General features: G+C 40.6%; 1 protein-coding gene across 3 annotated transcripts in view; it reads right to left on the bottom strand.

The window, feature by feature from the left end:
• Nucleotides 1–26,508, bottom strand: part of LOC116273193 (sodium/potassium/calcium exchanger 2-like) — a 53,552-nt gene extending 27,044 nt beyond the window's left edge. The window contains exons 1-3 of one of the 3 annotated variants that reach the window (XM_031662168.1): nt 25,297–26,508; nt 5,111–5,209; nt 1,167–1,285 (exon numbers count right to left, since the gene is read on the bottom strand). In XM_031662168.1, the coding sequence (XP_031518028.1) occupies nt 1,167–1,285; nt 5,111–5,209; nt 25,297–25,309 (231 nt within the window). In that variant the 5' untranslated portion in view covers nt 25,310–26,508. Of the gene's footprint in view, nt 1–1,166; nt 1,286–5,110; nt 5,210–9,026; nt 11,019–25,296 lie in introns of those variants that run through there. The other 2 variants (XM_031662167.1, XM_031662166.1) reach the window with 2 other exon arrangements.
• Between the last annotated feature and the right edge of the window lie 383 nt (nt 26,509–26,891).

The following is a 26,891-nucleotide window of genomic DNA, read 5'->3' as shown; positions in this document are numbered from 1 at the left end:
GGAGGCTGAGGCAGGAAAATTCCTTGAACCCAGGAGACAGAGGTTGCAGTGAGCTGAGATTGTGCCACTGCACTCCACGCTGGGTAACAGAGAGTCCGTCTCAAAAAAAAAAAAAAAAAAAATGGAGCTACTCATGCCTACACCTTCAGCTGTGAGGTTAAAGGTGACAACATGTTGATATGGTTTGGCTCTGTGTCCCCACCCAAATCTCATCTCAAATTGTAATCCCCATGTGTTGGGGGGAGAAGCCTGGTGGGAGGTGACTGAATCAGGGGGCAGCTTTCCCCCTTGCTATTCTCATGACAGTGAATGGGTTCTCATGAGATCTGGTTGTTTGAAAGCGTATGGCACATCTCCATTCACTTTCTCTCCTGCTCTGCCGTGGTAAGACATGCTTGCTTCCCCTTCGCCTTCTGCCATGATTGTAAGTTTCCTGAGGCCTCTCAGTCATGCTTCCTGTTAAGCCTGTGGAACTATAAGTCAATTAAACCTCTTTTCTTCATAAGTTCTCTATAGCAGTGTGAAAATAGACTAATACATATGTAAAATGCCTAGTACCAAAGCTGTGGCAAATAGTAGGTATTTGATAAATGTTAGGTTTTACAACTACTAGACTGAACAGTTCAAGTGGTTGTGCCATTGAATAATGGGTTGGGCCAGAGACTGTTAATTTCAACCACAGGGACAGAGAAAGCCAAAGGGGGCTCACTGAGGTCTGATGGCTGTGGTTTCTCTATTAACACTGACCTTAAAGACACAGAGAAAGGATTAGACTGCAGCAGGTATCAAGCTTTATTATACATTAAAAATCACCTTGGATGCTAATTAAAAATGCTAATTCCTATGTGCTGCTTCCCAGTGATCCTGTTTCATCACACCTAGCATATGGCCCAGGGATCTGCATTTCATCCCCAGGAGATGCTGACGCATGAGTCTTCCAACCTCACCTGGAGAAACAGTGGCTTAAAGAATATTCATATTCATTCAATAAATGTAGAGGTTGCTGCTTATGGGACCCTGGGGTGGCACTGGGAAATACACACAAGGATAAATAAGGCCCTACCTGATTCCTGCACAGCTGAGGGCTGGGGCTTCCAAGGAGAATACAGTGTCTGTGCTGCCACGCTAGGACAACAGCCCAGAAGAGCAATGGAGAAAAGCCATACCTGGGCTTCTGCACCTTCAATGTTGTGGGAGAGATTTCCATTTTGTACAGGTTCTGAAGCATCACTGGATGGTGTCATTTCAACATCTGTGCTGTTGCTGGTTGGAAGCTCAATTTTTTCTGTGATATAATTTAAACACACACATACACACAGAGAGAGAGAGAGAGAAAGCAAGCAAATGGAATCAATGGGGGTAAAGAGTAATATTGAAAAGAGCTTCTTAAAATGTTGGGCTAAAGCAGAGGATAGTGGTGTCCCAGGGGCGATAAGTCCTAGGGCTGATATTGAGACAAGTGGGAAAGGATTTTTACCGTTCTTCCCCATGTCTTTCAGCATACGGCCTGCCCCCTTAATAGCACCCTGGCTTCCCGCTGTGGCATGACATTTTACCTTGAGGGCCGTATCAGCTCCCATGGTATGCCTTTCTTGAGCCTAGGCAAATTTACCAACTAGCTATTCAGGAAACATGAACATAGACATTTTAAAATGAAAACCACACCCAATCTACATACTATTGTTTATACCTGGGACTGTACCCTTCAGATATTTTCTTACAGTAATATCTTTTCTTTCATACTGTACTCTGGAAAGGATATTAGCTAGGGCTTCAGGGTCCTAGACTTTACTCTGCTTTGATCAGGCTGCCACCTTAGGCTAGTCCCCTTCTTCCTCTGGGACTTGGGAACCTTATCTGTGAAATAAGGGGGTTCGACAGGTTGACCTCCAAGGGACATTATGTTCAGCTGTAATTCAGGCTCTGTGAGTGGAAACTCTTCCAGTGCCTAGGTGGCCATGGGCAGGGCAGCCTGGTGAATGCTACTTAGCACACTCCACACCTGAGCATCCTATTGCAGGCAAGGCAAGGGGGAGATGGACAAGTAATAGAGGCCAAAGGCTGTGCCATTCCTGAATCAGAGAGAACATTTAGCTAGAGTAAAGCCAGAGGGTCAGCAAGTGCAGATTTGACACTTGAGAAGTGACTCTAGGGTAGTGGTTAAGCACTGGGAGTCTGTAACACTGGGAATCAGGTCTGGCTTCAAATTCTGGATCTACAACTTGTGCTGTTTCACCCTTTGCAAGTGACTCAACCTCTCTGAAGTTCAGTTTCTTCATCTGTAAAATTGGGGTGATGGTAACAATACTACTACTACTATTATTGTTGCTACTACTACCACTAACAAAAACCATATGATCAAAGAGTATTTCTGTAAAGATTAAATAAGAAAATGCATACAAAACACTTAGCATAGTGCCTTGTACAGAGCAACCAAGAAGCATAAACTATTTGGATCCTTATTATAGTGCCTGCCTTTCACTAGAATAATTTTTTTGTCATGACAAAGAGGAGTACCTCCAGGTGATCAATGTTCCAGTACCACTGAGGTCTGCTGGGACTTCATTGGGAGGGAAATTAAAAGGTTCCTATTGAGAGCACACACTCTGGCTGTTTTGGGTCAAATCATGGATTTTGGGGTGGAATGAGGCTGTAGTATGCTGTCAGGATTGCTGGGGGTATCAGAATGCTCATCAGTATCAGATCCGAGCAGTATCACCTGCTCATGAAACATGAGAATATGCTTTTTTCTTTTCCTTCTAGCCGCTTCAGAGGGACTAGACATTTCCATCACTGGTGCTTAAGAAAATAATTTGAGAGTTACATAAAAATTGTTGAGTTTGAAGCAGCCAAATTTTGGAAATCATAGGGAAATATTTATGTTTCTTTATGTATTTAGTTGTGGAATATAGACACATGAATAGATTTAAATATGGAAAACCATAGAAACTCAAATTTACTTTATCTTTCCAAGTTTTTAGTAGTGACAGCAATATGTATGTGATGTTGTGCTATGTGTGGCTATGCCAGTTTATCTTAGTATGCTTGATTCAGTTATTTAAATAAAAAAATATTAAGAACCAGCCGGGCGTGGTGGCTCACGCCCGTAATCCCAGCACTTTGGGAGGCCAAGGTGGGTAGATCACGAGGTCAGGAGATCGAGACCATTCTGGCTAACATGGTGAAACCCTGTCTCTACTAAAAATACAAAAAATTAGCCGGACGTGGTGGTGGGTGCCTGTAATCCCAGCTACTGGGGAGGCTGAGGCAGGAGAATGGCGTGAACCTGGGAGACGGAGCTTGCAGTGAGCCGAGATGGCGCCACTGCACTCCAGTCTGGGAGACACAGCGAGACTCTGTCTCAAAAAAATAAAAAATAAAAAATAAAAAAAAATTAAGAACCTTGGGTGAATAAAACTGTTTGGAGAAGTCTATTGGCTGATGTGATACAACCTTAGGATCAGCCTGCAATGGTCAAATTGACCCTAGCAACACAGAATACTGGGTAAAAGGGGAGTTAAGATGTCCAAGAACAGAGATGAACAGATGAGCAGAGACTGCCTGCCAGGCATAATACCTAACCTGTGTGTGCACATCTTAGCTTATAAAGTGCTTTTACACAGCAGGCTGAAGGTTCATAATAAAAGAAAATATGAAAATAAATATTGGACTTACTTTGAAAAGCATTAGACACACACTATTTTCTACTTACAAAGTCATTCGGAGACCCAAGAACATTTTCTAGTTACAAAGTCATTCAGAGACTCAATCACGTGAGAAGAATCCTTGGAATTAAGTGTCCTACTTCCTTAAAAAAGATTAAATCCAAGTCTAAGGTTGGCCAGTCATTAAGAGGAGGATTGGGACTGAGCCCAGGAATCCAAGCTACCTCATTCCATAAAAGACAAGTCAACAAGTGAAGCAGAAAAAATAGCTCGTGTAGTTGAATCTAAACATCACAAACAAAACTCAACCTATGCAGTAGACTTTCATGGTGTGACTTTACATTTTTATAGTACAAAAGCAAAATACGCTTATTCTGAAAAACTTTATAGAAGCATAAAGAAGCAGAAAAAATATATATAACTCATAATCCCAGCTTTAGGAAGTAACTATTGTTAACATTTTAGCTGACTTCTTTCCAGTTTTTCTTTTCATATCTAATTGCATCTTAACTGTTTCTCAGCCAAAAATTTTCCCTGAGGTAGAAGTTAGGATAACAGGAAAGGCAGAAACTCTTCTATGGAGTGTCAGTATTTTGAGAGCAATGCTGTTGAATTTTGTCTGCAGATAATTTTAGTTACTTGGGTAATAGCTTCGTTTATAGCATAGATCCAGATCAGGTTAAATTTAGTTTGAATTTAGAATAAGAGAGCTATATTATAGTTACAGACAGGAGAGAAGGAACATCATGTTCCAAGTTAAAATAAGATGTCTGAATGTCACAATCTGGTCACACAGGAGCTCTGCGAAAGTCAGTGAAAAGAGACCTGGGGGCTGTTATTGCTGAATTCTTAAAAAACGAGCATCATCGAAGGTTGTATCACATCAGCCAATAGACTTCTCCAAACAGAGTTTTATTCACCCAAGGTTCTTAATATTTTTTTTATTTAGCATCATCTCAAAAGGACTCTGTCACTCAGTTCAGGAGTGACCAAGTGTGTGCCGTAAGCAACGTCACAGGTGTAAAAATCTGGTTACCAGTCAAGATTTACAGAACGGGGACTCTTACCTTTGATTAAACATTAAATGACATTGTGTATGTGTGTGTGTATGCGTGTGTGTATCCTGTTTATGTGGAATCCCTGAAATACAGTGATTTTCTATTCTTGAATGGGGATGACTAGTTAAGAGTTGGTTTTACTTCACGTTCCCCAGAGGATACGTTTACTCTTCTTGGACTTCTTCTAGAGTTACTGGTGACATACTGTGTCCATGTATACCCTGTACACACTAGGGGAAGAGGGACTCATTTCCTGTTGCACAGGGAAGGTCTGTGCTGCAGTGGTGTGTGTCTGCACTGAGTCAGGGGTGCCCACACTGGTCCTGCCTCTCTGCTCCCCTCACTTCCCCTAGGAAAGGTATAGGGTGGATATTTCCCTGCACTCACCCACGTGGTTGGCAGCCCCATTCTGCCGCTCGTTCTCATCCACATGACATTTCTTCTTGGCGATCTTGTGGAGAATTGAAGCCTTTTCTCTGAACCTCCCTGAAGCAAAAGAAAGTGGCAGGAAGGAGACACAATGAGAAAGAAGATAAAAAGAGAGTCTCAGGGCCAAGCAGGCATGTGGCCTCCTCAGTCACGCTGCACTAATAGCATGACCACTCCATTCTGTCCAATCCCAATGCACCAGGACCTTCCCGAAGGGTACTTTCTTGCCTTTGTAGATTTTTCAGCCCAATTCTCTATTTGAGAATCTCTTCTCTCCCTTTCCAGTTGCTCACGAAATTAACAAAAGCACCAAGCAACACTAAAGCTCCCCTATTGCTGAGATCCAAAACAGGTCTAGAGAAACAGAACTGCTCTGGGGGCATGGCCATTTCTCTGAAAGTAAATGCTCATTCCAGACCAGATTTTAACAATGGGCTGGGAAGGAAAGCCAAGCTCAGGGGTCCTTTGATTTGACTTCAGTTTCCAAACATGTTGAGTATCCCTAACTGAAAAAGCCAAAATCTGAAATGTGAAACACTTCTGGTCCCAAGCATTTCACATAAGGGATACTCAACCTGTCTTATAACTAACATTGCTGTTTCTAAACGAGTCAGGAACATGCATCACAGCTTTCCAGATTAGCTGAGTCAGCTGTAATTAAGGCATCAAGAAGGCAACTGATTCCATTTGTGGATTTAGGGCAAGGAAGGATCAACTGAGTGCAGCAAGTAATGGTGATGAGATGCTTTGGGAATGATGCTGGACATGCATATTTATAGCAGCACAATTCACAGTTGCAAAGTGGTGGAACTAAACCAAATGACCATCAATCAATGAATGAATAAAGTATATATACATATATATTCTCTATATATATTCCATCACATATTTATGATGGAGTACTATGCAGCCATAAAAAGGAATGAATTAACAGCATTTGCAGTGACCTGGATGAGATTGGAGACCATTACTTTAAGTGATGTAACTCAGGAATGGAAAATCAAACATCATATGTTCTCACTGATACGTGGGAGCTAAGCTATGAGGATGCAAAGGCATAAGAATAATACAGTAGACTTTGGGGACTTGGGGGGAAGAGTGGGAGGGGGACGAGGGATAAAAGACTACAAATATGGTGCAGTGTGGATATGGGTGATGGGTACACCAAAATCTCACAAATCACCACTAAAGAACTTACTCATGTAACCAAATACCACCTGTACCCTAATAACTTATGGAAAAATAAAAAAAGGTACTAGAAAAAATGCCATTCTCAAAGTAATCATTTTAAACAGCTGTACCACAAGTGCAATGTTTCATTTCTTATTATTGACATAATAGGTAAATGCATGCAATAAGAAAAATAAAAAAGCAAGCAAGCAAAATTGCAGAGATGAGGGAAACAGCACATTCCTTTTTTTAATCCTTTATTTTCTTCCTTGGGAACATTCAAGGTATAAAAAAATTCTCATTTTAAACTGATGATTGCCTAGATTCAGATATAATGAGTGTCTCAAAACACCACAATCCTTTCAGTTTTCCCACTGTGTATTTTTTTGTTGGCTGTGTTCCCTAGCAGCATATTAACAGGGGATCTCATTCTACTTTTTTATTTAGAACCAAACCAAACAAAAATGTTTCTCCTGGAGAGCTTCTTTTCCTAGAAGAAAGCATGGCAGATTGGCACCCACTGCCCGCCTCCGTGGTTTGGAATCATGGCATGTGGTCATAGTGATGACTTGTGTGACTGGCTGGGAGCGACAGCACCTGTAAACTAGAGTCAGATCAATGGACTCCAATGGTGAAAATGACACAAGCTGTGACCCTTTCTGCTCACGGCTCCATTAGTCACAAGCCTGGTCTCTTTGCCACAACAAAGGCAATCTCTAGGACATAAGTACCTTAATTTAGGCAATGAATGTGCACCGTTGAGTACACTCTCAAAAGAAGTAGGAAAGAAAATATTTCATGGAGAAAAGGCGTTTGGTGTGTGGCTTGGGTTTCCTAAGGAGTGAGAAAGAAGGATGAGGTGATGGGCACAACTCCATCCCTGAGGAATGTTGAAGGTCAGCATTAGATTCACCACCATGGAAGGTAGCTTGAATTTGATTGTTTCTGTTTAATTTCCAGGGGAAACTGGGAAGAAAAAGGGGAAAGAAAGAAATCCTGGAGACTAGGAAAAGGAGGTGGTAAAGAAGAACAAGAAAAGAAAGAAGAAAGAGAGAAAAAGGAATGTCAGGATGGAGGAGGCAGGCAGGGGCTATGATTGCCTGGAAGTTGTCCAGGCTGTGTGGATGCAAGATACCTTCCTGGCTGCCAAACCTAGTCTTATCTGAGGACTAGATAAACAGATAAGAGTGAGCTTCAGTACTCTGCAGTCCTCAGCCTAAAGAGGAGTTACTTTTTGCAGAAGACAACTCCAAAAAGTCCTAAATCATCTGGTTTTCCATCCAGAAGAGGAAAAAAGGAGGTTCTGAAACTTTATTGGAGATGATGCTTCTACTAATAAAACCATCCCATCGTGGTCTCAGGGTCATTTTTTGAACTCAGAACATCCTGCCACTCTAAGAAATATAGATGATCAATATTTGCTATTTTAAAATTATCTGTAAGATAATAATAAAGTAGGAGAGCATTCAGAAGCGGCAACAACTAGGTCTGGGGAAATAAAACCTAAAATAACCCAACTCAAATAATGTCCTAAAGCCATGAATCATGACAGAAAATATTGGATAGAAACCAGCTAAAGACATATCACTTGTGATTAAAAGAATCTTTTTAGAGTTTAGGTGTGTGCCAGAGAGAAATGATAATAAAAGGGACCCGAAAGCATGAAAACGGAGCCATGCCCTCTGCCAGGAAGCATCTTTCACAACAGTATTGGCCTCTGGCACTCATGGGCTGGTTTTCCCCAAATCTCCAACGAAAATCTAGGAGAACATGGTAGGAGATAACCCCAGAATTGGAATTTTATAGGTTCTCAAATATCTTACAGGCCAGTGAGACTGCGTGTTATTCTTTTCCCACTGCAACACCTCAGGTTTTCTGCACTACTGAACAGTAAGAGGGATTAGCGTTATTTGTGTCCTCTTGCTGCCTTAGGGGCAGCCAGCCAAAGCAGCAAGCCTGGTTGGGAGCTGTCTTCTCCACAGACTTCTTCAATTCAGCCTCTCCCCTAGATGATTCTTTGTTGCAACTAATATGACCTGGCAGCCATTCCACATCCTAAGTGCTGACAATGGCTGCTCCATAGGCTAGAAGGATTTTTCCCTTAAAGATTAGTTTCTGGAAAGGCAGCAGTTGAGGGCCCATCTTCAGAATGTAGCACACATGTGTAATCCTTCAGGGTGGTGGGGCAGAGCCTGACAAACCAGATTCGCTGATTCCAGCCCACTGGATACCCCTGGGATCGTCACAGGGCACCTTTTGAGAAATGCTATGAGGATGAGGCTAACAGGATCTATGTGAGCATGAAGGACCTGGGGCAGAAGCCAGCAGAGAACCTGTGATTTTTGAAGTGATCCTCTCTGCCTTGGGGTAGGAAGACATGGCATTTTCAGGACCTGTTCATTCCCAAGTCAAAAACTGTGAAGAACAGCAAACAGGGTGTGTGTGTCGGGACAGCACAATTTCATGGCTAAATGGAGGTTAAATGGATGTGATTGACAGGCGGGTAGATCTGAGTTCAAGCCCTAGCTTTCTCACTGTCTCTGCTGGGTGATTTTTGGTGACTTTCTAAATATTTCTGTGCTTTAGTTTTCCCACCTGTTAAGTAGGGATTCTAGTGGTATTGGCTGATCTGTTAAGCAGGGATTCCAGTGGTATTGGTAGAGTTACTGGTGACATATGATGTCCACACATGCCCTGTACTCACTTGCGGAAGAGGGGCTCATTTTCTGTCTGTCATCCAGGGAAGGGCTGAACTGCAGGGGTCTTCTGTGAGAAAATATATGTAAAGGGTTTATCACAATGTGTGGCATTGAAAGAACTCTGTAAGTAAGAGGAAAAAGAGAATCAAACAGAATCTCAGGGGTAAGGGTGATGTGGCCTTGAGTTGCTATAGGAGAATTGTTGCCATCTTCTCTTCTCTCAGTCCACACAGGCCGGGATGGAGAATCAGCCACATTCAGACCCAGAAGTTTAAGCATACAGGGCCTTGTTGGACTGGTGTTCAAGTTTCAGTGAATCCCCCAAAACTGATTAGAAAAAGGATCATTTTAGATCTCTCTGCAATTGAGAAGGTCAAGGTGATAGAGCTGGCTTTCTGGACTTTAAAAGTTGATACCTCTGCAATCTTAAAGTGCAAACATGATCAGCTTTCCCCCATCACCCGCAGGGCCAAAATACAGACCAAGGGACTATGTTGCTGCAAAATGGATTTGCTCAAAAGAACCTCACGCCGCACTAGGTTCTTAACCCCTCTCCACCTCAGGTTCAGAATGAGTAAGATGGAGCTAAGAAGAGCATCCAGCTCATACAGTCCTTGGAAGGTCCAATGGGTTAATACCCATTGCATGTTTCAATGGCCTCTGATACACAGCAAGTGCTTAGGAATTGCTATTCAGAAAGGGTTGCTATTATTATGGAAGTGGCTGACAGGAAATTCTTCTCCTAAATTACTGAAAATAAGATTGATATTTAAAATAGAACTGATGCCTAGCACCCGCAGGTGCAGACCTTGGTGGTAAAGGGATTGCTCAGATATTTTAGGCACAGATTCCAAACTGTCATAAAGGGTGGCATAGAGGAACGAATCTAAGAAATGATTGTGTAACTTCGTGCCTGCCGAAAAAGAATTATGATATTTTTGAGTACTTTTCAAGGTGAGTGAAGGAGTTATTTTTAACATGTTTCAAGGCAACTTTAAAAAATACACTCTCTTGTGGTCTAAACCCTTAAAGTGTTGTATTTTTACATAGCTACAGATATTTGTATAGTTAAAAATCTCAGAAATAGCAAACTGCTCAAATCGTGAGGCACCTACGTCAAAACCTAGTACATCATTTTAATATAGTTTAGCTTGGTCTGAAATTTGAAAGAGAGTACCAGCTGAGTGTCCTCAGAGGAGTGTATGTTGAGGGGGTGGTAGGGAAGTGCGGAAGTAAAAGATCCAAGCATAAGAGCCGAATGTGAATTTCGAAAAACAACCAGCAATCAAAATCCTTGACCAGATCATTCTGACGTAAAGCAGAAGCTTCATGCTACATGGAAAAACAACGTTTGGAGGGTCTGTTCACTCAAAGGAAATGGATTTTGTTTCTCTTCTGCTGTTAATTAAAACAGCCCCTTGGAAATTTCCTCCCTCCCATCTTTCCCACCAAGCCTATAATAGGCAGGGTTCCAAATGGAACCCTTTGGGGTGGAGATGAGATTAGCTTCCAGCTGCTACAGAACATTCTAAGCATCTGCAACACAGAAACAACGATGGGACAAAAGAGAGAAAAAGATGCAAAGAGAGTGGCTACACACACCTTGGTGAACAGACCATGGCTTAGGAGAAGAAAGGGAAAAATCACACAAGAGGAAAAACTGGAAAACAGCCTTTTAAACTCTATTTTTGTGTTTTTGGTTCTGCCTTTCTTGTCTCTTTCTTTGAAGTTTATGGCTTGGCAGGTAGCTTAAAAAGCAAAAGTGCATCTGAACTTTCCTCCCATTTATTCTTTTCCTTTTTTTTTCTGGAAGCAGAGACTTAAGTTAGGCAGATAGACCATCATCACTCTTAGAAGACTTGCAACAGAACTGATGTGGCACCGTGAAGTTATCCTGGGCTCCCCTGTTTCTCTCACACCCCACATGCCATCTACCAGCAAATCTGGTGTCTCTATTTTTAAAAGTTTTCAGAATCTGACCACTTCTTCCTTCCACCCCTTTCCCACTCCCCGCTCCGCACGCCCACCCAACCAGCACCAAGTCACACAGGAATAATTCTGCTGGTCTGAGTCTCCCCCTTCTACCCTTCCCTCTCCTTCCTCTGGCCAGTCTCATCCCAGCATCTTTAATGATCAGTAAAACAGAATGTGGCTCTTACTTCTCTGCAAAATCCTGCAGTGCGTCCCCAGGTCAAAGTGAAAGCCAAAGTCTTACCTATTGTGTCCAGTGAAGCTCACTCTGGCTGCCCTGACCTTGTGTGCTACCCCTCTCCTCTCTCACTGCTCCAGCCATGCTGGTCTCTTTCCTGTTTCTTGAAAGCGCTGTACACCATCTCACCTCTGTGCCATGGCATTGTGTGGCCCCTCTACCTGGAGTATTCTTCCCCCAGAGGTCCACAGAGCTTGTTTGAATGTCACCTCATTAAGGCTTGTCTGAGCAGCCTGTTTAAATCTATAGCTTCTCTCTCCAGCATTTTTTATCCCAAGTTTATTTTCTCTAAAGTAGTTATCACCAACTAATATACTATATTATTATGACTATAGATTATTTGGTGCTTTCCACTGGCAGCAGACAACCTTCAAAAGGGCAAGGCTTTTCACTGGCTTTGTTCATTGGTATATCTCTAGCATCAGACTGGGTTCAACAAATCCTTTTGTTCATGGTTTCTAGGCAAGTAGATGAGGTTATGACTCTGTAATGTGCTTCCCGTCAGCCAATGACCCAGAATAAATGTCTTTAGGACCTCCAAGCCCATGGCCCCAGTGGAACTGAATGTCTACCTATGGGATCCCAGGAACTTTCTAGAGGTAAGTAGGAGAAAAATGGGATGTACCAGGTGTTTATACTCCAGTGGTGGAAGGCAGGGGAGACACATCAGTTGTCCTTCTCTGCACATCTCCAGGGTCAACAAGGTGCATGTGCAAAGGAGCCCCCTTTCCATAGGACAGGAGGTTAGGTGAACACCACAAACATCAGGGCAGGGAAAGCTGGGCCTTGGTTCCTCATTTTTTAAATTAGCTGCCCCTCATTCATCAAGGCCTAACTCAACATCTAACCTGAAGGTTTCTCTGCACACACCCCTCTTTTCCAAGTGGAAACCCATCATTCTCATGGCACTTTAACTGTACATGGTACAGTCCTTATTTCCACTTGCTGCCCACATGCCTGCTTTCCCCAGCAGACAGCAGTCTTCTCTGGGAAAGGGATCTTCTCTCTGCCATCTTTATTATCCCTCGACAAGTGTCCTAGAATCACGCCTGACCCATCACAGGCCTCCACTGTCTTGCAGTTAAGCTCTCACTATTATCAGCTCCTCTGGGAAATCAAGCTTCCTTTCAAGTTAGTACAAGTCACAAACTAACACACTGCAAAGAGTAAAAAAACAAAAACAAAAACACCTGTGCTATGTACTGGGCTGTGTCTGGTGAATAAGATACATCTGGCTCATACCCTTGTAGAGTCCATAGCCTGAAGTGAGGAAGAGACTTCGGATTTGTGCTCTGATGGTGGAGGCCTTCTTAGGAGGGTATGGAGGCCCAGAGAATTATAGTGAAAGTTCCTCCACACAAGATGCCACCTAGCAACTAGAGAAAATGAATCCCCTTTTATTCTACTAACTGTCTTACTGGAACAGTTAATTTACCTAATAGAGGCAGGCTTAATTTTTATTCTTAGAAGCAAAATTTTAAAGAAATTTTTATTTTTTAAAAATAATAATTTCATCTTAAACAAAACTACCAAGAACATAGAATTTTATTTATTCCCAAATCTGTTTTTGAAGTACAACCTCTAAATTATTTTTTCTAATTTTTGTGAAGCATGATGCAAACCACTTATTACAGGGCTACACTGATATTGGTAAAAATTAAATTACCCTTGTAATAAAGTATTTTGTAAAGTGTCTTTAGTAAATATTTTTAAATGAACCACATAATAGAGATGATTAACAACATTTAATTATATTAGATTTACAGACACAATCATAGGAGTAGTTTCTGTAATTAATGAGAATATATACATAATTATATCTCAAGTGGTGACTAAACCCATTATACAATGAAATGGGGCAGCTGAATTTCCTTATTAAGACCCTTTTCTCCCCATTTATGTCTGCTTAGCATAAAAAAAGACTTTTTTCCTCATTTTCTCTACACTCATTAATTGGAATTCTGAAAGTAACACCTGTCTTGTCTCTCTTATTTATGTATTCAATTATTTACATAGTATAAATGTGTGCATATTTCTTTTATTCTATGGGCCCATTATTTATTCAGTTAATTAAATTGTTTCAAACTTGACCACTGGGATATTTTTCAGATTGGCTTCTGTGTTCAGTCAACAAGGTTCATCCTTTTCAAAGCATTTCTTTATTTTCTGGCATTACAAGAGGTTTCAATATCATTTTGTATGTTTCCTGGTTCAGCGCTTGGAAATAATCACCTCTCCAGAAGCACTGACTCCTTTTATTGGAAAATGGTATTTAGAAACCAAGATCTGAGAACTATGTGTGCTTATGGCTACTAAGATGTTGTTGCTCCTAGACTTTCTTAGTGGGCAAAGCTAAGAAAGATACGCATGTATACTGAATCATGCATTCTATATCTATATTTATCTCTGTAGTTATAGCTGTCTTTATCTATTTATGACTTCTGGGCTTTAATTGTAATAGTAGTAACCAATATATTTTTCTAGCAGCTTTGTGCTCCAGTGCCATTTGAATATTTGCTTCATTTGAAAGCCATCCAGATGCAATGGGTAAATGACAAATCCAGTGCTGTCTTTTCATATGGTTACCCATGTGTGCCCATTCAGGTTTTCTTTAATAATGTTCTATAAGAATGATCTTTGTGCCACCCATAAAGAATGGATCAGCCCAAACGTGAATTTGTTCCACCATCTTTCCTAGCAGGGTCACCTTATCATTAGAAATATGAACGTGCTTTTGTAATTGGTCTCCCAGTTTTCAATTGCATCTCCTGCATCCTCCTGAATTACCCTTCACAAGACTTGGAATTGTCCACTCTTCTTATTTGTCTTATTTCTTGTTAAGAGACTTAAGGAATTTGTCTTACTCCTTTTCAAGACTCTGCTTTAGGCATCTCATCCTTTTGGAAGCCTTCCCTGAGTCCCTCTCCCCAATCATAGCACCTGATACCTATCCTATCATGGCTTTGTCATAGAGCCTCAAAAGTGTTTTACTGACATCCTCCCCAATTAGCCTGTGGGGCTCTCAAGGATAAGGATGCTGTTCTCCATTTGTGCCCTCAACGCTCACTGCCTAGGCTGGTTCTCACAAGTATTTGTGAATATAGCAACATTAACACAAACAACAAAGAAGATGACATTAGTGGGTGTAGGTGTGAGAAAGTGCTCAGATTTTTTGCTATATGAAATGATATTCTGAGCTTATCTTCCTTTTTAGGGGTACGGAAAGAAGAAGAGCCTAGAAACACATCGCGGGAAACTTGCCAGACTTTCTGCTTGATTAACGCTGTGGGTAAGTTTCCAAAGAAACTAATAGTGTTTATAATTATGTTTATTTTAATACCCCCTCCTTTTTTTTTTTTAAAAAAAAGATAATCTAATTGAGTTCAGATGTAATTGGCATTTTACAAACCAAAAAACTCCCAGCAGGTATCAGACTGCAGAATATGATGTTTCAGGAAAAGGGCCAACTTACTGATCGTGGCTGATTCTGACAGTGCTTGAGAGCTGATGTTTTTTTATCATTTCAGGTCACCTGCTTCATTGTTTTAGGAACTTAATCTTTTGAACATTTTAATCTCATATATACAGACACAAATGGCTTACACAAAGAAATTCTCAGAGGTTTGCCTGATTCTCAGATTTGGAGTTCTGAGCCAGGTAGAGACTGCTAGACAGAAGCTTTAAATGTCTCCTTTTGTTCCCATCCCTGCAACTCTGGATGTCTAAGAGATAAACGAATGAAGAATCACTTTACTAAAAAGGCAGGCCTCATATCCTAAGACCTGCCAGCATTTAACCCAACTACCTCCTAATGGGCATAAAAATTCTCTTCAGAGTTATTTTGTCAAAGCCCATATTTTGGGTATGTCTCTCTGCAAGTGGGTTGTGACATTATTCATTTGGGGAGAGTTTTGATCTGATTTACTGTATCTGGAAAATAGTAGGTGCTCAAGAAATATGTGTTGAAAGATTATGATGACCTATATATAAAAAAACAGAATCAAACAAAATAGTTCTTTTGAGGAACCTATATATTACCCAATCATTTATTTTATTGTAAAGTGGAAGATTTTATATTTGGCTAATATGTATTCAGTAGTTGCCCCTATTTTGTGAACTTATAGCATGTATTGTCCCCTAGGTTTCATGTCTATGAATTTTCACTTAATCTGAGTTCTTAGTTTCTATTTTTATTTTAGTCCTCAACTTTACATTGTAATCTGGTACCTGTAAATCTCATTTGAAACTTGGGTTAGCAGCAGAAGCGCTGGCACATGCTGAGAGTCCTTAACTAAAGGCTTAGAGGCCCATGACTAAAATGAGATGATTTGGTTCACTTCAGATCTAATCAAAAGAGAAACTTACCATACCTAATTGAACATGCCAGCCTCCAAGTATAACAAATTCCCATCTTTTTTTTTTTTTTAAAGAACTTCATGAGTTGGGTGGGATCATATTAATTTATAATAACAGTATTCAAGTTTGACTGATGAAGACAACTTAAATCTTCATCTCTAGAGATGTCAGTAACACACAAAAAGAAGCATCCACAATTTGCCTTCTGCTGCCATTTAACACCTTCTACATATGCAATGTGGCAAAATCTGCCTTTCTTTGCCAAGTCCAATCTTTCTGCTTTTACTGCTGACAGTTTAGATCATGAAAATAAGATGCAATGAAGTTTGAAAAGCTGGATGTATTCTAAGTAGAAGAATTCCTTGGTCCTGGTTTTCAGGAAGACTGTGGCTTTACCCACATAGCTGGTTTGGTCTTTCTAACAGACCTGATGCTGGTTGCTAGCTGGTTAGTCTGGTTATGCACACAGACTAGCCTGCTGTCTTCCTAAGATCCAGCCCCAGGGAGATGTTTATAAGAATACATCTCTGAAGCAGTAATGTGGCTAGTACTGGTTGAATACAGTTTTTTTTTTTTTTTTTGATAAGGCCCAGCCTTACAGAGACATCTATTCAAGTGCCCAGAAAAATCCTCTGGTTATGAAAGTTTGAACTGCATGAGTTAAGCCATAAACTTGGGATGAATGAAAGATAGCACGATATCGGAAATGGTGTCTGTGCACAGTAGGGGCTCCCTGCTTTGGTAATTGCAAGGTAGAAAGTCAACTTGCAGTGTGCTTCTCAGACTTTTTATAGGGATAGCAATGATCTTGAGGTATGAAAGGCATGCACTGCAGTGGAAATTGGATATTCTGTGTAGGAAATCGGCCTTGTCATTTAATTTAGAGAGGTGAAATACTTCTACCATAACTGCACCCTGTATTTAACCCAACTTTGGCAAAAACTCAGGTTTCTAAAACAAGTAAATTAGAAGGTAGTTGTATTACAAAGGCTTATGTGCTTTGTAATGAAGTCAATTTGAGTCTCTCTTCAAAGGACTTATTTAAATTTGCTGTTTGAGGCCCCGCGTGGTGGCTCACGCCTGTAGTCCTAGCACATTGGGAGGCTGAGGCAGGCAGATCACTTGAGGTCAGGGATTCAAGACCAGCCTGGTCAACACGGTGAAACCCCGTCTCTACTAAAAATACAAAAGTTAGCCGATCATGGTGTTGCCTGCCTGTAATCCCAGCTACCTGGGAGGCTGAGGCAGGAGAATTGCTGCAACATGGGAGGCGCAGGCGGCAGTAAGCCGAGATCACATTACTGCACTCCAGCCTGGGCAACAGAGTGAGACTCTGTCTAAAAAAAAAAAAAAAAAAATTGCTGTCTGAGGCTCTCTCATTCATTATTAGTGTGAGCATAAACTGGTGCAATTCTTTTGGAGGGCAATTTGACAAATATCTTTCAAATTTTGAAATGTATATACTCTTTGATCTGGCATTTCTATCTTCAGAAATTTATTTTATATGTATATGTCTTCTACTCAGTAGAATTTGCTCAACGGCCAAAGAGGATACTCATGTAGCATTGTTGTAAAAACTAAATAAATCAACAGGAAATGAAAATATCCTAAATGTTCATCAACAGCGTACTGATTGAACCAACCATGGAACAGCCATGCAGTGAAATACTAAGTAGTTGTTAAAATGAATGAAGAAAGTCTAAATGTGCAGATGTGGAAAGATCTCCAAGATACAATTAATAACAAAAGCCAGGTTAGAAAAGAAACTGATAAAAATGGTCATCTGTAGGGAATGAATGGAATCTGGGGTAGGAAGGAGACTCACTCTTATTGTCTTTCTTTATGTAGTGTTTGCTTTTTTACTTATGTGTGCATGTAATGGTTTATAACAAAAAATAGTTAAAATTAATCCATGATTTAAGATTTCTACTGTGGTAAACGTTTGGATTTGTAACTAAAAGAGAATATTTTTCATCATTTTAAAGGTCTATTTCACTTATGTAATAAGTGTCACTTATCACTTATGTAATAGCACATTAGGAACTACCTAATGTACTATTTGCTATATTTAACCATATTAATAAAGACTTTGGATATGAACTAGATCAAATAATATACAAGCCTTTTATTTCAGATGCTGTGACCCAGGAACCTACCTACCATAGTCTTGGTGGCAGCTTACTCAAAATGCAAGATCAAGTTTTCATAGGGTTTAAGTACACTGAGGATCAATGTCTATCATTACACTTGATAGAGACAGAATCTTGAGCATGGCAAAAGAAGGGGCATCAAAGTATCCAGTATCTGAACACTCTTTGGGTGGAGGCTTCCCTGGCTTCTCTAGACAAAGGGACTCACTCTCTTCCAAGGCAGGCCATTCCATCTTTGGTTACGCCTATAGGAGAGGTCTTCCTATGCTAGGCTGAACTCTCTTTCTCCAAATTGAGGAAGGCTGATGTGCTTTCCCAATCAGCTAGACTTAAGAGGGTCCCCAAAGCTCCCTTCTCCTGGAAAGACAGACCCTACTTTACCATGGCAAACTGCCCATGGGACCGATTTCAAGAAAGAGGCTGTAGTAACAACTTCTAAAACATTTTCAAGTTGTTTCCTAACTACATGCTGCATCCTCGTTCACTTTAGCAGAGCTTCCAGGTCATTTATCAACATCCAGACCCTCATATCCAGACAGCCCTGACTGTCCCCGACCTGACTCAATCTCCCACTCTTGCCACCAGTAAATCTCCTAGATCCTTCACCGTTTTTTTCTGAAAATTCTCTTTGTCTTCTTGTTCCTACTGAAACTTGACTATTTCCTGAAGGCCCCTTTTCCCTGTAGCCCCTGAAAAGTGGCAGCTGCCTGCTCCTCCAAACACCCTGCTCTCCCTCCTGCCCTTTCTTATTACTTCTAGCCCACTTTTCCTCCCTCCTTGGGAGCACAAACCAATAACCCCTTCTACCCAAGCTGACTTCCTGGTTTCCCTCCATTCATTCCTGAAGATTGTAGAACCTAGCTCATTGTTTTCCTCTCTGTCCTTACTTCTGTCCCCCCCCAACCCCATCTGTGATGACTTTTTTTAGGTGAGCCCTGCAACACCTGGCTCCTTACCTTAGTGCCTTCACCTACTCACTCCCAGCTCCCTTCATCCTCATTCACTCACTCCTGTGGCAAGCCTGCACCTCATCACTAGCAATAACTGCACCACTTCCAAAATCCCGATTTGATATTAAGTTTTTGGCAAGTCAAAAAACCCCCGGTTTGAAGCATCCCACTTTCTGTCCATCACTCTTTTTTCTCTTTCTACTACAATGGTTCTTTGATCTTACTGGTCAATTCATTGATGCTCTCACCTTTTCACTACCCTCTTTTAACATGATCTTCACTCAGCTCCAGAGACACCATTCTATTCTGGTTTTCTTCCCACCTCAGTGTCCTTTGCTGGGCCTCCCCTTTCTTCCCAGACTCTAAACTTTGGAGTTCCCAGGGCTCAATTCTTGGCCTACTCTTATCAATTAGCTAGGTATTATAGTCCAGTTCTGTAGCTTTAAATAACACGTACATTTTATGACTCCCAAATTTACATCTACAGCTCTGCCTGACCTCTATCTCATGCTCCATACTCCTACACCTACCACTTTCTCAACATCTCCATTTGGATGTCTCATAGACAACTTAAATTTAACATGAGCACTCAAGCTCCCTCCTATAGCTTGCTCTATTCTCAGTCTTCTCCACCAACACACAGTTACATGAAAGTGAGATTTCCCTGTTGAGGAGAAGCTGCAAGTTGCCTATCCAATATCTATTCCATTTTCATTTCCTAATGACATAATGCCTAAATTATTGGAGACAGCAATTCACCCAGTTTAACAAACTACATTTCCAAATTGCCTTGAAACTAGGTAGTCATATGACTGAGTTTTGAGCAAATTTTACTGAGAGGGTCTTCAGGGAAAGTGCCTTAAAAAGAAGACAAAATACCTAGAGAAAATCACTTTGACTTTTCCTCCTTCCAGGAATACAGATGTGATGCCTGGACCTCCAGAGCCGCTATCTTGGACCATGAGGTGCCCTTGAGGTTACAAATCATACACTAGCGTGGTGGAGCGGAAGGATGGAAGGAGCCTGGGTCTTGAATCATTGTGAAGCTGCTAGAGCTGCCATGTATTGTCTGCTACTGGAATTCTTACACTTGAGAGAAAATAAACTTTCATCTTATTTCAGTCACTGTTAATTTGGATTTTCTGCTACATATAGCTAAAGCTATTTTGCCTGATATGTCAGTGTGTATGACACAGTCTCATCCATTCATGCAAGGATTAAAATGTCCTATGAAGGTCACGGATAACAAGAAGGACTTATTTTAAAATAACATTATTTAGTGGATATATCCTGGGCAGTGAAAAACATTGCTGAATGGTATTCCAAAACTTAATTTTTCTTTGAAAAGAATTAGACTATTTCACTGCAACTAAGAACATCAAATGATTGGCTGGACGATGTGACCTTAAGACACTTTTGTTTCTTTGAAATAATGGGGGTTTTCAAAACAGCCACATGCCTAATTTAGGACCCCATGATTCACATAAGACATTATTAGTTTTTCAGCTTGGTAAAGGGGCAGCTGGTTGCCATGAAACAGTAGGCTTAATTTAATTACAGAAAAGGTTGTTATAATTTTTTCCCTTGATACCACAACTTTTCTACCGTTTTCTCCCTTATACAAATGAACAAGGATTGACTTTTTAAATAGTGGTGAAATTATTTTTCTGGAAATGTCTTTGGTTAAATGGCAGACAGTTTAGGACAATACAGTGGAGACAACTTTCCCCACATATTGCTTCATTGCAAGATATTAGTTGGGATATCTGTCTACCTACGTACCTACCTACCCACCCACCTACCTACCTACATGTCTCTGTGAAACATTTACCTTTGTAGAGCAAAACTTACTAATTCTATATACTGTCATTGGTGGAAAGGTCTTTTCTCCTTTTAATCCATCTGACCCATCACACAAACTTGCCTAATTTTGAACTAGCATTCTATATTATTATTCAGAGTAATTTTAGGAAAAAAGCCAAGTTCAATTTATTGAGAATTTTCCAGAATGAGAATGGTATGAAATTTGGGTATCTGCAGATGAGAAACAAGCTATGCATTATTAACTTTAAAAGTTGGAGATTACCCTTCCAAAAATATGCAGTATCACTGTATGAGAAGATAAGGTGACTGCTGCCTGTGTAGGGAGAGCTGAAGTTACCAAAAGACATTTTTTGTCCCCAGAAACATCTTGTTACAGAGGCAAAGTCCCTGGGAGGAGTAAAGCTCACTAATTTATCATTCCTAGCAAAATGTCTCTTATTCAGAGGTGCTCAGTTATTACTATGTGAATGTATTAGTACAGGTGGCAGGTAAGACAGGTTGTCATCTTGGGACACATGAACATGGCAGTGGAGACATCGCCTGCCAGGCGCAGTGCTGTGGGCTTTATGAATTCTGCCTGCCCGCATTTCCCAAGGCTAAGAAAGATGCCTTCCACTGGGCTCTTCCAGCACATAGGGTCTCCTCATCTCATGCCTGTGTCTCCCACAAGGTCATGAGTTCTTTAGGAGAACTGTTTTTAATCTCCTCCGCTCTGCCCCCAATCCAGCACTGGTACATACTGGGTATTGATGAAAGAATACATAAATAAGTGGATAAAATTCGGATTGGCTTGGGGTGGGCAAGGAGGTTGGGTGTGGCCCTGGGAGCTGCTCCAGTGAGGTTCTAGAGTACCTTAGTGCTGAGGGAGAGAGGGGAGGGGAAAGGGCTCGGAGGACAAGGAGAAAGTTTTCAAACATCATGATTTTGTCTTGCGTGTGAGAGTAAACGTATTATAATACCTTTTCAGGTTTAAAATAACCTTTTCAAGGCAAAGTGCTCATGTAGGGAGAAATGTTTTCTTCAATAGCTCATTGTTGTCCCATCATGATGCCCCCATTCTTAGTCTATGGTCTCCATCAAGGCTTTCTTCCCACTCCCTACGCTGTAGCCAATTCCATCTGCCCCTGTTCCACTCCCCATGTTGTACAAGCTGCAGTGAAGTCCAAAGGGCGGGGCTTTGGCGGGACACAGTGCTGAGATCAGGGTCTGCATCACCACTTACCACCTCTGAGTCCCAGAACAACTTAGTTTGCTTCTTTGAGTCTTAGTTTCCTCATCTAATAAAATAACTCTTTGAGCCTTGTTTTTCTCCTCTTCAATAAAATCTACCTTTTGTGATCATTATGAGGAAAGATGATATAGAATATATATAAGCCCACAGCACTGCCCCCCAGCAAGTGGGAGGCACCCAGTGCGCCCATCCCTTCACCCCTTTCTTAGCCTAGTAGGTCATCCTCCTTTCCTGATTTACCTCATATTTACTAATTCTTTAGGGCCCAGTTCAAAGATTACCTTCTCCACAAAATCTCCTCCCACACCTCGCCCGCCCAACTTCCATGGAAAGGCAACTTTCCTCCCCTGTCGTCTGTCATCTTCTGAACACCTATGGTACTTACCACTTTCTTCCTGGTGTCTCAGTGATTGCGTGTGTTATTTTTTAATCCAAAGTCTTTATTAATACAGTTAAATATAGCAAATAGTACATTAGATAGTTCCTAATGTGCTATTACATAAGCGAAATAGACCTTTAAAATGATGAAAAATATTCCCTTTTAGTTACAAATCCAAACATTTACCACAGTAGAAATCTTAAATCATGGATTAATTTTAACTACGTTTAAAATCGCCTGCCCTTTACTCTTGTTTCCCCAAAGCACCTAGCAGAATAATTTGTACACAATAGGTGCTTAAAAATAATAAGCTGAATATATATAGCAAAATTCTCTGTATTTAGAAATCATCTTTCTTTTTTGGATACAGGGTGGCATATATAACGCATCTTTCCATTTGGTCCACTTAGGGAAAACAACAACAATAAAAAAAATGACCCAGGCTTCGCTGTAAGTCACTGACCTCACACAACATCCAGAGAATTCCCTGGAAACAGTTATAAATAAGGACTTGTCACATGGGCAATCACAACAAAGCCCTGCTCAAAAGCTAGTCACAATTCTAAAATTGTGCAAATGCTTAAATGGAGGGGGTATTTCTCAAAGGCTAGCTAGGCCACAGTTACTGCCCCAAACATCTTTGTCTTTATTCTACTTCCTTAAATTGTACAACATGAAAGTGACATAAATCACATATGTTATTCTTATTTTCCAGTGGGAGGGGAGAGGCCCTTGAGAGTTTGAAGAGGCCATGCCTGGCTTCTACCAGATCTGAGGTTACTGAGCTGGCTTTGAGACTTTTAGATAGAGTACCAGAATTAGGTTTAAGCCAGACTTGGCTTGTCATTGAGGTAGCTGTCAAAGGATGTGACTTTAGGTGGCTAGATGGAGAGCTGCTATTCCAAAATATTCTTTTTCTAGTACTTGAAAGGGATTGCTATATATTTAGAAGACTTAAAAATCTTTCAGAGGTTCCTGTTCTAGGTGAAGGATTAACTTTAACCAGCATTTCCACAAAGGTTCCACAAGAAGCTCCATATCAGAAAGTCTGGGAAACACTGTCTACTCCATCCCTCTTTACAATTTATTATATGCTGCAGTACACAGCAGCATATTGAAAACTCTTGAGAAGTCACATGAGAAAGAGACCTATTTAACTTAACTCAGAAGCTCTCCCACTTATTTATGGAATCAATCTCGCCTGTTTGATTTTTCTTTTTTTTTTCCTTGTTGTTGCAAAATTCCTAGTGACATCATATGAAGCCAGAATTTCATATAACACACCTTTAAAATGCTGCCTTTGCAGTTATTACCTATCACTGTAATGGGGATAAATTTTCAACTAAGAATGGGACACAAAGGGATATGTGTGAGGGGATGGGAAAATCAAGAGAAGGATAAAGTATGTTAAGGGTGACCCAGAGAGGGCCCCCAAACACAGTTTGACAGTTTTGCTCAGGACCAGTCATGGTTCTCATTTCAGACAGGATTTTGACTGGGGTTTCCTGCTTCCAAAGCTCAGTTGTTATCAAGTGATAGAATCAGATTGGAAGTAGAATTTTGCATCTTCATCTTATCTTGAATTGTCTGGCATAGGGAGGAAAGAAAGGGAACACTTGGACAACATTTGCTCAGATGGATGTGAGAATAGGAAGGAAAGGAGAAGGGGATGGCAGGGAAACAGAAGATACGTAGGAGGTAGGACATTCATGATAGAAGGTAATGGACAGGATGGAGGAAAGAGAGAAAGTAAAAGGCTTGACAGGTCAGGCAGATGCTAACAAACTCCCCTTCCTAAGCCAAGAATAAAATAACAGCTGGGACAGGAGACTTCCTTAAAGGTATAAATAGCTCCTTCTATCCCCTTGGTAGCAGGTACTTATTCCTACACATAGGGTTCTGCCATTGGACCTCTTGCTGCCCATGGGTCTACATTTCCCCAAGCTGTTGGTGGGGCCCAGTCTGAGATCCTAGTAGTGGCCTGCTGCTTTAGAAAATATCACAGTGGTTAATTTAAAGCACAGGGCTAGCAATAGAGAAGGGCCTATGTGTTGTGCAAAAGTCAGAGTGGAGAGGGGCTGGGAAGGGGCTTCCTCTTACCCGGGGTTGTCAGATGTTTCACTTCTTGCATGCAAAGCAACTAGGAGATCTCTGGCAAGCTAGGGCAGCTTAGAAATATTAGAAGCTGAAACCAAGATATGCAACACATTTGGGAGTATCTCTTTCATGCTGAAGAATAAAATGAGCTGATTCTTCTACGAGGGCACCTTTCAATTTCTTGTCAGTATCCATGTAAAAGTCATGTAAAAACCTTAAATGTTTTTCATAACTTACAAATATTGTATATTATTAAAAAGTCACAGCATGTATGGGATGAAATAGGGGTTAAGGCAATAGGACAGCTCCCTTTACAAGAATTCAAAATCTTCACATTGCTGTTCCATGGCGAACCTATATCAGAAATGAGATTCTTCCTGGGACAAGGCTATGTTCTGGGATAGTGCCTGGAATTCATTAATAAATACACTTTAAATAAATCTCTACTCAGAGAAAATGGTTGAAATGATATGCCTGTCCTCATGGAGTGGGAACCCTCATGTAGACAATGCCACTGGCTGGAATGGTGGACCCAGCCTCTCAGAGTAGTGCTCTTATCTGATACAATAGGGACTGCAGGGACCTAGGGCATGAGCCTACAGTCCTCTGCATCAGAATCAGGTGTCTAGCTGGTTCTGGGTATAGAAGTTACTTCAGATCTTTCATTCCTTTGCATAAATCAGAAAATCACCAGAACATACATCCCCCTCTGAAATAAAGGACATATTAGAAAATTATTGGATGAATGTTTCTATATGTTTTGTGAGCATGTGGGGGAAAGGTACTGGCACAGTGGGTATTTGTGTTTACATTACTGACACCATTTCTCTGAGTGTGTTATATAATTATGATGGTTTGAATTGCTTGAATGGAACAACATGATTACCCATGGTATTGCACGTCTCCAATTCCAAATAAACACAATGGCAAAAACTAGACAAAAATGCAGAAAGAATAGTAAGTCGCACAATGTCACTGAAGTCATGCAAAGAGGAAAAAAAAAAGAATAAAAAATGGGCAAGCAACAGACACCATAAATGAAAAAAAGCCAATGCATACAATTCTAAAATCATTCTTACCTTCTTCAGTCATTGTGTCATAATATTTTAGTTTTCCATATGATCCAAGTTCTACAACATCACAGTAAAAGACACAAAGATAAGGAACGAGCTATAATGCAAGAACTTTGTTTTTACACATTTTTAATTAATCAGATTCAGAGTTATACTGTCAAATTTTGCAATCGTAACTATATGGAGATGTGCAAACATGGGCCATGTGGCAGACAGCTTTCACGGCCCATTTTCAGAAATCACTTTAAATATATTATGCTACTGGGGGTAGAGTGTGCCCTGCATTACAGAATAGGGCACAGTTATCTTAACATCCAATGAAACAGAGTACTTGGCAAAGATAACTTCACCCCAGGTCTATGGTAACCCTATAATTTTCATACAGGTGACACTCCAAGAGAAAGGGACTGAACAAGGACAACGTCCAGGCTCAAGGAAGTTTGCAGGCACTGTGATTCCTTGCCACAGAACAGCAGTTCAAGAAGTTCATTTCACAGCTTTTCTCCAACAGAACCATTTCCTAGAGAAAAAGGAAGGCTACCTAGGAAAATCTAACATGAAAAACCACGTTCTAAACTTCCCTTTCTCTTCTTAGATTTTAGACAGACAACACAGAGTGCTCTGGGAGGAAAAAGGAGGCATGTTCCCAGGGAAGACCACCAGCTCAGATAGGTGACAGGGCAGCCACAGCTCCAGGACTAAGGCATTGGCGGCTGCTGTGTAAACAGCAGGAGGCAGGGCAAGGACCAGCAGCTCATCCTCTGTGTACGGATCATCAGTGGACTCCCCTGTAATGGAAACCCCTGGCAGAATGTGAGCTGTTTTGAGTGAGCTGGTGGGAGTGGCAGCTGCAGTCGAGGGGAGAGAAGGAGTGGGGATACACCATTTCTGTTTTCTTACTTCAGTTTTAAAATAGCAACTTTTATCCTTGTTTGTCTGAAAATTCTAGATTGTTTTAAGCAGTTTTGTGAGCAGGTTAAAAATATAATTTCTGGTCATAACACCACTCTCCCAATAAACTTCAAGACATTAATTAGACTCAAGAGATATTCCTGTGATTCTGCAGAATGCTCCCATGGCCCATTAACTGGGCCAGCTGCTGGGAATCCTCATATGAATCAACTCAAAATTGATGGGTTTTGTGTGCAAGATGAAGGATCTAGCTTAAAATGCAATAATAAATATTCCTGTATTTCATATTTATATGATACATCATTTGCATATTTTTTCATGTACCTAGATTTCTATCTAAAATTGTTTTAATACACCAGTACAAAATTATATCTTGGGGAGAAAAATCACATGTTTATGTTTCTACGAAGAGCTGCCTATTCTGGTTTTTCTTGGATACATTACAAAAGATGCAGGTGCTTCAAAAAGAAACTGAATTTTGTGTAAATAAAAAGAAATTTTTTTTCATGACTTCTGGGGATTTCCATCAGTGAAAAAAATATGTGTGTGTATATATGTGTGTGTATATATATGTGTGTGTATATATATATATTTTGGTATTTTAAGAACAGTATTATATATTTGACATTGCACAAGTTTGGAATTCTTAAATGACCTAAATACCTTCATAAATATAAAACACATAAATA

The sequence above is a fragment of the Papio anubis genome, unplaced genomic scaffold (assembly GCF_008728515.1).
Source record: "Papio anubis isolate 15944 unplaced genomic scaffold, Panubis1.0 scaffold457, whole genome shotgun sequence".
NCBI lineage: Eukaryota > Metazoa > Chordata > Mammalia > Primates > Cercopithecidae > Papio > Papio anubis.
The sequence above is the reverse complement of the archived record's forward strand: the minus strand, read 5'-3'. Positions and strand labels throughout refer to the sequence as shown.